At 38.4% G+C, this 13,092-nt stretch overlaps 1 protein-coding gene across 1 annotated transcript; it reads left to right on the top strand.

The window, feature by feature from the left end:
- Positions 1–10,716: 10,716 nt before the first annotated feature.
- On the top strand, positions 10,717–12,297 carry LOC110716008 (basic 7S globulin-like). Its single transcript, XM_021894632.1, has one exon. The coding sequence runs from the start codon at positions 10,786–10,788 to the stop codon at positions 11,956–11,958; it is 1,173 nt and encodes a 390-aa protein (XP_021750324.1). The 5' UTR covers positions 10,717–10,785; the 3' UTR covers positions 11,959–12,297.
- Positions 12,298–13,092: the final 795 nt, after the last annotated feature.

Genomic DNA, 13,092 nt, shown 5'->3' with positions numbered 1-13,092 from the left:
CTTGGCTTCCACCATATTGAATCGTTCTAGTACCTTATCAATATAAGTACTTTGGCTCAATCCAATCATCCTCTTAGATCTATCCCTATAGATCTTGATGCCCAAAATATATTGTGCCTCACCGAAGTCCTTCATCGAAAAACACTTTCCAAGCCAAGTCTTTACTGACTCCAGCATCGGAATGTTGTTCCCAATGAGCAATATGTCATCGACATATAAGACAAGGAATGCAATGTTACTCCCACTGACCTTCTTGTAAACACAAGACTCATCTAGATTCTTGACAAAGCCAAACTTATTGATGGCTTCATCGAATCGCATATTCAAATTCCTGCTAGCCTACTTTAATCCATAAATGGATTTCTTAACCTTGCATACCTTCCTATCATTATTTGGATCTACAAAACCTTTGGGCTGTTTCACGTACACAGTTTCTTCCAAAATCCCATTGAGGAAGGCGGTTTTGACGTCCATTTGCAATATTTCATAATTGTGATATGCAGCAACTGTTAGGATAATCCAAACTGACTTAAGCATTGCGATTGGTGAAAAGGTTTCATCATAATCAACGCCATGAATTTTCCTGTAACCTTTTGCCACCAATCTAGCTTTGTACACATATACCTTTTAATCTTTGTCGGTTTTCAATTTGAAAATCCATTTGGAACCCGGAAAGTGGATCACATGCATAATAATTACAACATAAACAAAATAAGAACACATAAATAGAAGAGAGAGAAAGAAACTCACCCTAGACGCGTGCTTTGCTCAATCAATGAGCTCGAACTTGAAAGGGTCCCTACCCCGTAGCTTAGACGGGGCTAGACCAAAAATAACTTAGAGTTTACGAACTAAGGTTTTTCTCACTTTTGGAGATCCCTTAGAGTTCACCAACTCAAGTGAATTTCCCAATACCCAATGATTGGTATTTATAGGGAATTGTTCCCAAGAATTCCCATCATCTTTCAATGTGGGATAGTTGGTAAAATGCCAAAAGAAAGAATTAACTTAATTCTAGATTAAATTAAAATGGCAAGGCAATCATCAAACGACAAGTGGCACAAGGAGAGTAAGGGGTTAGGTGAGGACCACGAGGGGAGGACCACCTTTCCCTTGCTCCCCAAGAAAACCGCCCTTCACAAAACCGGTGCACTAGGAGGCTGCCAGCTAGCAGCCCGCCTTGGGCACCAAGGCAGCCATGCTGGCGCCTGGTCCCTCGGTTGGGCATGCCCAGCTAGGCCTTCCCGCACCAGCCCGCATTAGCAAGCCTCACTAGCATATGCGGGCTGGTAGCGCTGGGCGCTGCACTTGCTGGTGCGACCTTGCTACTAGCTCTCGCACTCTCATAGGCTGCTGCTTGCTTCCGGCATGGCCTGCCAGCCCAGCTATGTATTGATGCATGCTATTGCTAGCGTGCAGTCAGCTGGGAGTGCAAGCCTGCATGCATGCTTGGCCTAGACGGCACGCCTTGCTCGCATGGTTTGCTCGGCCAGCTCGCCTAGCCATGCGTACGATGCATGCTGAGCTTGCGGCCAAGCCGTACCTTGCGGCAAGGACTTCAGCTAGCCATGCTAGCCCACCTAGCCCTCGATTAGCTAGGCCATATCGAGGCTTGAATTTTCACGCGCATTGACTTGTTGTTTGGCTAATTTTTTCGTCTCGTCGATTCCTAAATTCGACTTGACTTTCGACGCTCTAAGCTCAGAATCCGACGTCTTAGTTCATAAAATCTCTATTGACTCATTTAATCTTACGGATTAATTTATCACTTTGGTTCGGTTACACGATTGGGTGTGACCCAAAGGGTTCAGTGAAGAGCAAGCTGTAATATTAATTATACATTATTATTACTGATCGAAAGCGGCCTCCAGCTAGGCATTCCAATCACTTAACCTCACTTAATAATTAGCTTTCCTAATTAATTTCGAACCCTCTATCGGAATAATACATTTGTTCGAATGACACCATTCCTTTCAGATAGGTGTGTAACCTTCGCGTAAATCAACCAAATCTCGGACTTGATTCTCAAACATGGAGTTCATCTTGGATTTCATGGCTTCTAGCCGTTTAGCAGAGTCGAGGCTCGTCATAGCTTGTTTGTATGTCGTTAGCTCATCATCATCAATAACTATGATATCTTGATTCTCGGTTAAGACAACACCAAGGTATTTGTCTGGTTGAGATCTTGGCCTTTGCAACCTACGCATGGTAATAGGTTGAGCATTAACATTTTCGGTTTGACTCTGACTATTATCAACAACTGCTTCCAAAGCTCTTTGATTATCAGTTTTGTAAGATTCGTTTTGTTTCTCATCCTCTCGAACTTCATCAAGTTCGATTTTCCTCCCAAATTGTCATTTTGGAAAGGTGCTCCTTTTCTAAAAAGACACAATCTCGAGCAACTAATACTTTGTTTTTAGATTGGTTGTAGAAGTAATACCCCTTCGTTTCTTTTGGATACCCCACAAAGAAACATTTGTCAGATTTTGGTGCAAGCTTGTTAGACATAAGTTTCTTGACATATGCTTCGCAACCCTAAATCTTAAGAAAAGACAACCGCGAAGGTTTCTTCGTCTATAATTCATATGGAGTCTTTTCGACAGCTTTTGACATAACGTTGTTCAGTGTTAGTGCCGCAGTTTGAAGTGCATGTCCCCAAAAAGAAGTAGGAAGATCGGTAAGACCCATCATGGACCGAACCATGTCTAACAGAGTTTGATTTCTCCTCTCGGACACTCTATTCCATTGTGGAGTTTCGGGATGTGTCAATTCTGAGAGAATACCATGTTCTTTCAAATGGTCGTTGAATTCGTAGCTCAAATACTCGCCGCCTCAATCCGATCGAAGGGCTTTGATTTTCTTGTCAATCTGATGATTTTCCACTTCACTCTAAAATTCCTTGAACTTTTCGAAGGATCCAGATTTGTGCAACATTAGGTAGACATAGCTATATCTACTATATTTGTCCGTGAATGTGATAAAATAGCGATAACCATTCCTTGCTATTGTGCTTATTGGTCTACATACATCCGTATGTATGAACCCCAATAATTCACTAGCCCTTTCTCCTAACTTAGAGAAGGGTTGTTTTATCATTTTACCAAGTAGACATCCTTCACAGTTTTCAAATGACTCTAAGTCATTTGAAATAGCGATGACCATTCCTTGCTGTTGTGCTTATTGGTCCACATACATCCATATGTATGAACCCCAATAATTCACTAGCCCTTTCTCCTAACTTGGAGAAGGGTTGTTTTATCATTTTACCAAGTAAACATCCTTCGCAGTTTTCAAATGACTCTAAGTCGAATGAATGAAGAATCCCTTCGTGAAGAAGTTTCTTGATGTGTTTGATGTTTATATGGCCTAGACGACAATGCCACAAGTAGGTTGGATTTGACCCATCGGTCTTAACCCTTTTGGCGGTATGGTTAACATTATAATCTTGTTTATCTAATGAAAGCACATTTGTAAATTTGTAATACCATAGAACATATAATCAATACATGCAAAACAACCATTGTTATTGTCTTGTGAACAAAAACTACCCGGCGTCCAACGCCAAAGATGAAAATATGTTCAAATAAGTAAAACATAATAAAACAAAATAAGTTCTATTACATCTCAAAAGACAAACATTGTGCCTACAAACATAGAGAAAAGACCATCTTCATCGTCCGGTTGTAGTCGCACATCCACTTGTGAAGCCTCTCAATTGATCCCTGAAATAGGAACATAAAGTGAGTCATACATGGTATCCAATACCTGTGATTTGCTTATACCCAAGTGTTAGGTTACAATGAAGATACTTGAGGTAAATGGAGCATTTCCCTTTTCCTCATCTTCTCGAAAGATCTTTCATTCCCTTTTGTAGTGGCTTTACCCACCACAATAAAAGCATCACATCTTCGCTTTGTTCTTGAACTCCTTATTCTTCACTCTCAATTGACATCTTGGTAGCTCCATAGGATTTGGCCTTGCGTAGCACTTGCACCACCTCATTCAATGAGTGTGACTCTTTCCCGGCTACCATATGCATCCTAAGTGCATCGTAGCCCGAGTGGAGTGAGCTAAGCAAGATATGTCCCGCCATCTCATCCTCTATTCGGATTCCGAGAAGCTTCATGTGCTTGAAGAGCCTAGTCATATTAAGCACATGGGGTTGGAGGAGCATACCGAGTCTCAGTTTGGTATTGTAGACCCTAGACCAAACTCGGTACCTTTCTTTGGCAAGGCAACTTTCCTCGGGTGTCTTAATTCTCTTGTTTGAAAGTGACCTAGTCAAGGCAAACTCAAGTCCATCATAGTTGCCATGGACACTTTTGGTAACTCTCACGTTGACAACGTCCTCAAGTGTTTTGAGGAGCATGTCCGGAAGATATGAAGCGAATTTCTCCTTATAATCTTCCGAGATGAAATTAGACATCAACCTTGTAACCCTGTTACAATCGGAAGACCAAGTCTCATGAACCTCATCGCTCATTATGCCTTTGGAGTAAAAGCTTGGGTTGGAGTGTCCAAGATATACTCCAAGGAACTATTCCTTAGAGTCTTTTGGAGCTCTTCCTCCCATTCCTTGAAGTTCGTCAAGTTCAAGTTGAATGTCAACTTGTCAGGGAGTTCCGGGCACATGTTGTTGTTGTCAATTGCAGACATTATACTACAATTGAAAAGAATTTGCAATAAAAATCCATTCATAAAACCAATAAATTTAAAAGTTAAAGCATACATGCAAATTTTCAATCTTATTTAGCGTTTCATCCACACATTTAAAATTTATCCCTTTTTGGGCGAGAATTAAACGATTCCAAGATCCCAAAAATCCATAAGTGGCTAAGCATGCTTTGGCTTGTCTTAAAACTTATCATTTTAAGGTAAGCAATCTAATTGCTAATAACTCTAAGCTATTCTTGGTTTGATAAATCGTCGCATCTAATGCTTTCTTGACGATTATCTCTTTCGCCACGACATCTAAGGACTCCTTAGCGATATCGTTGAGTTTAACCAAAACTAACGCGTATACCTAGTATACCTTACTTCCCTAGGAAAGTGTTAATGCCTTGCTTTGGCATAGCCCATTACCTACTCTCAAAGTTTCAGTAAGTGTCATTTTGGAATGGCAAATTTTAACTCAATTTTGTAGGGATTTAGGGTTTCTATGTTGGTTGAATTAAGTGAACTAATTTAACCATTCAACATTCGAAATCCTAAAACATGCATCTAATATCGCAACTATATATAAGCAAATATATAAAAGATAATTAAAGACGCATGGCAAACTAGCATAACCCCTTGAAACTCGAAGCATCCAATCTTCAAGGGCACCATCGCATCTTTTGGCTCCGTCTTCTTAGAAATGTCGTCTTTAGACTTCACCATCAAGCATGCAACTACTAGTAACTAGGAGTAATCTAAATAATCTAAGTACAAAAATACTTAACGTCACATAGTCCGTATATAGATTTACAAAAATATATAATGGAACGCAGTCCGTATTTACTTTCCTAGTCGGGCTATACTAGTTGACTTTTGTAAAAACCTGCATAAGAACATTTATAATATTCCATTCACCCATTCACTTCTAAAGCGAATGGCCCATGCATTTTTATAAATAATACGAGCAACAATACAAGACCTTGTATCAAACAAGTGCGTACTAGTTACTAACTTAGGTGGTTAATCCGATTAACATGCCTAATTAAAACTAGTCAAGTGTTTATCCAATTATGTGAACTAACACAATAACGAAAAGCACAATTAAGGCTTAACAAGCTCAAAACTGATTAGAAGCTCCCACTAAATTCCACATCCAACTTAATTAAATTAATCCAATTAAATATTAATTAAGCCGATCGAGTCAAATTTTGTCAAAAATTTTGCAAGTACGTAAAAAATCGAGGCCTAGCCTCGTTTTTTAAAAAAAAACGCAAAACCAAGCCAAGTGCCTATCTCCCAAGCCAAAGGCTAGGGGCTGCTAGGCACTCTAGCAAGGCATGTGTGCGTGGCTGGCCGCATAGCCCTAGCAGCGCACCAAGGCAGCCGCAAGCATCGCAGGCACACAGCATGCCTAGCATGCTTGTGTGCTGCTGCTGGTGCTAGCAGTGCCCTTTGTGCGCGCTATTTCTGGCACCATGTGCTGCCTAGCAGTCCGGGCTTGCGTCAAATGATGGGCGCATAGCAGCCCATGCCCGCCACACTGCTCGTTACTACCAAGGCAGCCCAACAGCATTTGCTTGCGGGTTGGGTGTTGCCTAGCATCCCGCACAACACACGCATTACACCCTCCCCACCATTTGCTCGCACACACCGCACCAACCCTCGGTCAGCATCTTAACGTAGCTGTGCGAGCAGCCTTGTTGGCCGAGGCTAGTACCGAGGTATCATGCCTCGATTTTGGGGTATGCATCGAGATTTTAATCCAATTTTTTTTGTGTGACTTTTAGTTAATTCCAAATTAAATTTTAGAACTAACATTTTGAGCAATTTTGAATTAAAACAAGTCTAATTTAATTAAACCAATTTCAGTGCACAAACCAAAATTACTCCAAGAACTATTCTTAAGTAATTTTAGGTCAACTTGATGCAATAAAAATTGAGAGCTTGTCTCATGATTAATTTAACCAAAGATTAAAATTAATAATGAGTTTGACAAAATTAGTTGAATAAATAATCAATCATCCAATGAAAATAATTTATCCAACAATTACTCATGCATATTTGAATATTTCAACCTTCAAATGAAGAATAATATTCAAGCAAGTATGAACATTCATGATTTTAATTTACTTTCAAAATGATTAAAACTCAAAATATGTTTACTTTGGATTTTAGCAAGTCAAGATTTAACCAATTAAATTATTAAAGATTCAATCTTTGACTATTTTAAGGGTTCAAAAATCATATTTAACATATACTCATGCATTACAAGCAATCTAATTGCTAGAATGAACAATAATCAAGTTTATGTAAATTTTAGAGCTATCCAAATTAAGCAACCAATTCACATCATTAACATGCTTAATAAGGAATGAAATTGCAAAAGATTTTTGCTATAATCAAACACATAATCCAACAATTGCATGTCATAATTAATCAAGGTTTAAAGTTTTAAAATTTTTCGTTCCCAAATGGAAAACCCTTTGAAAAACACCTTTCTGGGCAGATTTTGGCTTCTGAATGCCATTTTTAAAACTATGTGGGTAAAGAATGATTTAGAACATCGATTCCACCGAAAAAAAACCCTATTTTTGGGTCGAAATCTGGGTTCGTAATAAAAAATTAGTAACAATACGATTTTAATCCACTAAAAACGAGGTGCTAATCTAATTATGTTGCTAATCCAGAAATTTAAATCCATTTTAAATCACCTTAATGAATTTTTAGTTGTAAAAATTAAATGAAAAAGGCTCTTATACCGCTGTTGGGTTTTACGATGCGTGAGCACCATGCGGAACCAAAACCCACTCGGATCGCATGCATAATTAATACAACTAAACAAACTAACATGCAATTATTAAAGCAATAAACACATAAAGAGGAAGAGAGAGAAAGTAAGGAAAAGACTTCCTTACCCTTGAAGCGTGCTTCTCACGAACCCCGAGCACGAACCAAGGAAAGTTCAAGACCCGCATGAGCGAACCCTCCTACTTCGCTCACCCACGTGCCCGAACAAGGTTCCTACCTCGTAGCTTAGATGAGGCTAAACCAAAAACTCGAGTTTTACGAACTTAAAGGTTTTCTCACTCTTTTGGGAGATGCCTTATTGAGTTCAACTCAAAGTGTAAATTTCCCAACTCCCAAGGTAGGTATTTATAGGCAAAGCACTCCCAAAGCTTCAATCATCTTTCTATGTGGGAGAGTTGATGAAATGAGAAAATAAGTAATTAATTTATTCTAAATTAAATTAAATACACAAATCAATTAGCAAACAACAAGTGGCAAATTGGAGAAGGAGAAGGTAGGTAAGGACCACAACTCCCCTTGCTCCCCAAGCAAAGCCCACCTCACAAACCAGGGCCAACCATGGCACGCTAGCTGGCGCAACCTGCCTTGGGCACCAAGGCTGCCTCGCTGGCGGCCTGGTCCCTTGGCTGGGCCTGCCGCGCCCATGGCTGGCTGCCCACACACGCAGGCCTCGCATGGCTATGCAGGCTGCTGTGCGTGACTGCCTGCTGTGGGATGGCTAGCGCTAGCAGTAGCTAGCGAGGCCAAGCGCGCTAGCATGCGGCTGGCCTTGCTAGCACTGCTAGAACGCAAGCTCGGCAAGCAAGCACGAGCCAGCACCCGAATGGGGTTGCTGGGTTTGCGGTCTAGCTAGCGCTGAGGCTAGCAGCCCTTGGTAGCCTAGCCCTCGCATGGCTAGGCCAATGCGAGGCTATGGCTATACACATTGACCTGTTGTTTGACTAATTTCTCGTCTCGTTGATTCCTTGAATCGACTTGACGTTCGACGCTTGGCTTCGACGCTCTAAGTTTGAAATTCGACGTCTGAGTTCGTAAAATTCTTATCGACTTATTTAATCCTTCGGATTAATTCGTCGTCTTTGTTCAATTACACGATTAGGTGTGACCCGTAGGTTTCAGTCAAGAGCAAGCTGTAAGATTAATTATGTATTAATCTTATTGATTGGAAGCGGCCTCCAGGTAGGCATTCCTGTCACTTGATTTCACTAAAAAATTAGCTTTTCTTATTAATTCTGATCCCTCTATCGGAATAATACACTTGTTCGAAGGACATCATTCCTTTCAAGAGCGACACATGTCAAAGTATATTGTGAGTGCCTTCTATTTTATAATAGATATAGATATAACAGTTTAATTATAATAAACTAATCATTATGACGAATCAAACAAAACTCAAAATGACTATGTTGTATTTTATACTTTCGCCTTTTTTTTTTACTTGACTCGCTTTGACTTTTATATTATTCACCATCTCTCCTTTGACCGTCTTTTGTGAATTATATGTAAGTAAAAAAACATATTTATATGAGATATTGTTAGAATCGTTTCAATTAGTACTATCATAATATCAGTAACTTTACCAATTGGCTATTGGTGCAATGGTGATTAGGGCTGCACTTGGTAAGGAGGACCGCGTGTTCGATCCCCCGCAACAACAATTGGGAAGGGATTGGAACCTAACCACTTAGAACTAAGCCGCGAATTAATAACTTTTATAATTTTCACTTATGGAAAATTAAAGTTATTGATGGTAAAGTTCTGCATTGGCAAGCGTGATAACTGAAAAAAGTCAATTACAAAACGGAGAAAATATAAGTTAAATTCAATTAGAAGATTTTTTCATCTTATGAAACGAAGGGAGTATTATAGATATTAAGGATATAAAATGTTCATAGTTAGACCTCAAGTCCCAACATTTATTAAAATAAAGGATAATTCTATATGTAACACTTAGCGTTATGGATAAACATTTAAGATCTTTCCTAATTTGGTATTAATTTAGAAATGCATGACAAAATCAAGCGCAAATTAGTGTAATTAATATTATATTTTCACTTGTTTTTTCCATTTTTAGATTCTTATATGTAGCCCTAAGGGATATTTATAACATTTTTCTTAAAAAAAAAAAAAGTCTTATTTTAAGTCCAAAAAATTTAAAAAGATGATGTCAAGACTTAGGGCTAATTTACGTATATAAGATTTTAAGTTGTACCTCCTAGACTCCTAGTTATCAATCTTTGTCCAATATTTATCAAAATATTTATGAATAATATAATTAACCAAAAAGTATTGAATGAAATGGATAAGTACTCTCAAATATCCTTTCTTTTCTCCTTTTTCTTTTCTCAAAGGATAAGCACTCTAATAAATCTCTGACTACATAGACATATGTGTCACACTCACATATCCGATAAGCTGCCCAATTATCTCAACCAATCCACTCTACCCACCAAATTAACACATCATTGAATAAGTCAAATCATCACCACGTTGTACACACAATTCTATGTACAGTACACTGTATTTCTACACCAACCGCATTCAAAACATCGTCGTGTACTCGCGTATTCTCCTTTTTTCAGTTTCCTACTCAGCAACACCGCAACACTTATCCTAAATTTTTCTTTTCACTTAATCTAAACTTTAACCGCTATCTAAAATATTATCGTCAAACAATGCTTTGACTTCATTTCAACTCTCTATCTTACCCTATTAAACCCCATTAGAGATACTGTAAGCTTTTTTGATACGGATTCTTTAACTCTCTTCCTCACTTTTAAAAAACCATACTCCCTCTGTCCCTATTTTATCACCCCATTTGACTATACACGGTATTCAAGACGCGTCTTAAAACGTCTATATTTTTATGTCCATACACGTCAAAATTATAAAAACGTGATATTAATAAAATATATAATGAGATGAATCTAACAAGACCACTTATGACTATATTATCGTTTATAGATTAACGGTAATTTATGGTCAAAATTTTCAAAATTTAATCCAAAACATGGCAATGGGGCAAAAATAAAGGGATGAAGGGAGTATTTGTTAACTTAGGTCAAAATAACTTGTGAGAGCCTGAGAGGTTCTGGTGGGATAAAACTTTTTCATTTTATAACAAAAGAAAAAAAAAAAACACCGCAACACTTATCCTCATATCCACCGTCCACCTAACCCTTTTCACCTCCCTCATCCAACGGTCCACATCTCTCCTCTTTCCTACCATAACCTTCCTTTTCCGCGGCGCCTCTCCAACGCAAGGCACACTTCTTTTCTTCTTCTCCTTCAACAACTTTCTCTCTCCTCCTCAAACTTTCAATGGCTTCCTTCACGTTCTCTCTCTTACTCCTCTCTCTAATTCTCCCACTTTCTCTCTCCTCAACTCTCATCCTTCCTCTCAACAAACACAAATCAACCAACCTCTATTTGACCCGAATTCACCACGGGTCACATCTCGAACCCGCTGAACTCGTAGTAGATCTGAACTCCCCTCTTTTATGGGTTGACTGCTCATCTTCTCCCCAACCAACCGCCGTCAATTGCCGATCCATTCAGTGCACCTCCGCTGCATCGAACCCTTGCCCAACTTCACCATCAGCTAATCAAGCGTGCTCTCTCCCGCTGCGGAACCCGGCTACGAGTGGTTCCGCAACGGGTGAGCTCGTCGATAGCGTCATTTCATTCAATGACAAAGTTTTGGTCGTTGATTCGTTCCTGTTGTCATGTGCACCCTCGAAAATCTTATCCGGGTTGCCTACCGGGTCAAAGGGTGTTTTCGGGCTTGGAAAAACCCGGATTGGCCCAGTTTCTCAGATCTCTCACATCATGGAATACCCGAAGAAATTCTCCCTTTGTTTGTCTGAGAACAATGGGATGATCTTAACTGGGAATGATGAAGGTGAGGTGTTTAAGTCAATGAGTTATACTCCATTAATCGACAACGAAGGCGATTCGTCTTACAATATCAATCTCAAATCAATCAAAGTTCAGAACAAGAAACTCCCATTCGACGACGACACCATATCGACCATCAAAATTAGTACCGTCGACCCGTACTCGAAGATGGAAACAAGAATCTACCAAGAACTAGTTCAAGCTTTCATAACCGAAGCCGAGGCGTTGAACCCGAATCTACTAAGAGTCCCACCTGAAGGAGGATTTGAGGTTTGCTTTGGTGTTGAAGGGTTCAGAGTAAGTCCAGTAATTGATCTGATTTTACAGAGTGAGATGGTGAAATGGAGAATTTATGGGCATAATTCAATGGTGAAGATTAGTGATGAGATTATTTGTTTAGGGTTTTTGGATGGTGGGAGTGATTTAAATGGGAGTTCAATGATTTTGGGTGGTCATCAATTAGAAGATAATTTGTTGGAATTTGATTTGGGAAGTTCAATGCTTGGGTTTAGTTCTTCTTTGCTCAAATTGCAATCTAGTTGCTCTCAATTGAGTTCTTCTGCTATGGTTCAACAAATGGGTGCTCAATCTTCATGAGTTTCTTGTGTTTTTTTTTTAATTTTGTAAATTTTTTTTAGTTTTTTCTAATTGTTAATTTTATAATTTTGGTGGGGTTTTACAATTTTGGGTATGGGTTAGTCATTAGTGACATTAGTCACACACTAATTAAACGTGTGAATGAATATGCTTTTGGCATATTCTAAAGGGTTATTTTGTAAATGGGAAGCTTTTAAGAATATATGTGGTGAAAAATTTCCATAATTATATGATGGAGAGTTATGTGTGAGAAAGAAAAAATATCAAGAGTATAGATTTTATTACTCTTAGATATTTATTATCTAATATTAATTGTACGGAATAAAATTGTCCTCGTAATTTTATTTCAAAATAGCATGGATTTTTTTTTGATTTTTTAGCACATAATTGTGGTAAATCCATGAACTATCCTCTAGAAAATTTGCTAATTGGTTTCTTAAAAGAGTGATTATAGATAAAAGGAATTATTCGTACGGGAGTATGATTTATATTGGTGCGACGTCCACCACTCCACCTAGAAAACTAGAAACAGTCAAAAAGATGCCACAAACCTACAATTATTATCTTAATTGGAATATTAATATGCTTAATCCCTTAGATCAGCATATGCCGTCATCATAAGTAATCGCTTGTGGATCATCAATTCGTCGTAATAAGCCATCATGCTCTGTATAAATTTTAGGAAATACGATCAAGAACTACTCGTTAAATAGGTCATTTTGTTAACTAATCATTTAAAAATTTTATCAAGAAAGCTACCCACTAAATTTAAAAAGTTTAACTTGCACTATCCATTTTGATTTTTCGGCAATAAAATCTGATGAATGGGGGCTCGCTTTTGTTTTTCCTTCCAAAACTTAAATACGAAATGATGAATCAAACAATTAAGAAGCCAAAACAAATGAATTGAACATTGGTGAAATTTTGAAAAATTTGTGTCTTTAGGTTGAGTTGTTGTAAAGGAGATGAGGTTGATTGTTATATACGAGTTTTAGGCTTAAGTTTTGGAGAGAAAAAATAAAATTCGCCCACACTTGCCGGATTTTATTGTCGGAAAACTAAAATGGATAGTGCTACTCAAACTTTTTAAATTTATTAAAGGTAGTTTTTTTGATAAAAATTTTAAGTGAATAG

Source organism: Chenopodium quinoa, unplaced genomic scaffold (genome assembly GCF_001683475.1).
Source record: "Chenopodium quinoa cultivar QQ74 unplaced genomic scaffold, ASM168347v1, whole genome shotgun sequence".
In the NCBI taxonomy this organism is placed as follows: domain Eukaryota; kingdom Viridiplantae; phylum Streptophyta; class Magnoliopsida; order Caryophyllales; family Amaranthaceae; genus Chenopodium; species Chenopodium quinoa.
The sequence above is the reverse complement of the archived record's forward strand: the minus strand, read 5'-3'. Positions and strand labels throughout refer to the sequence as shown.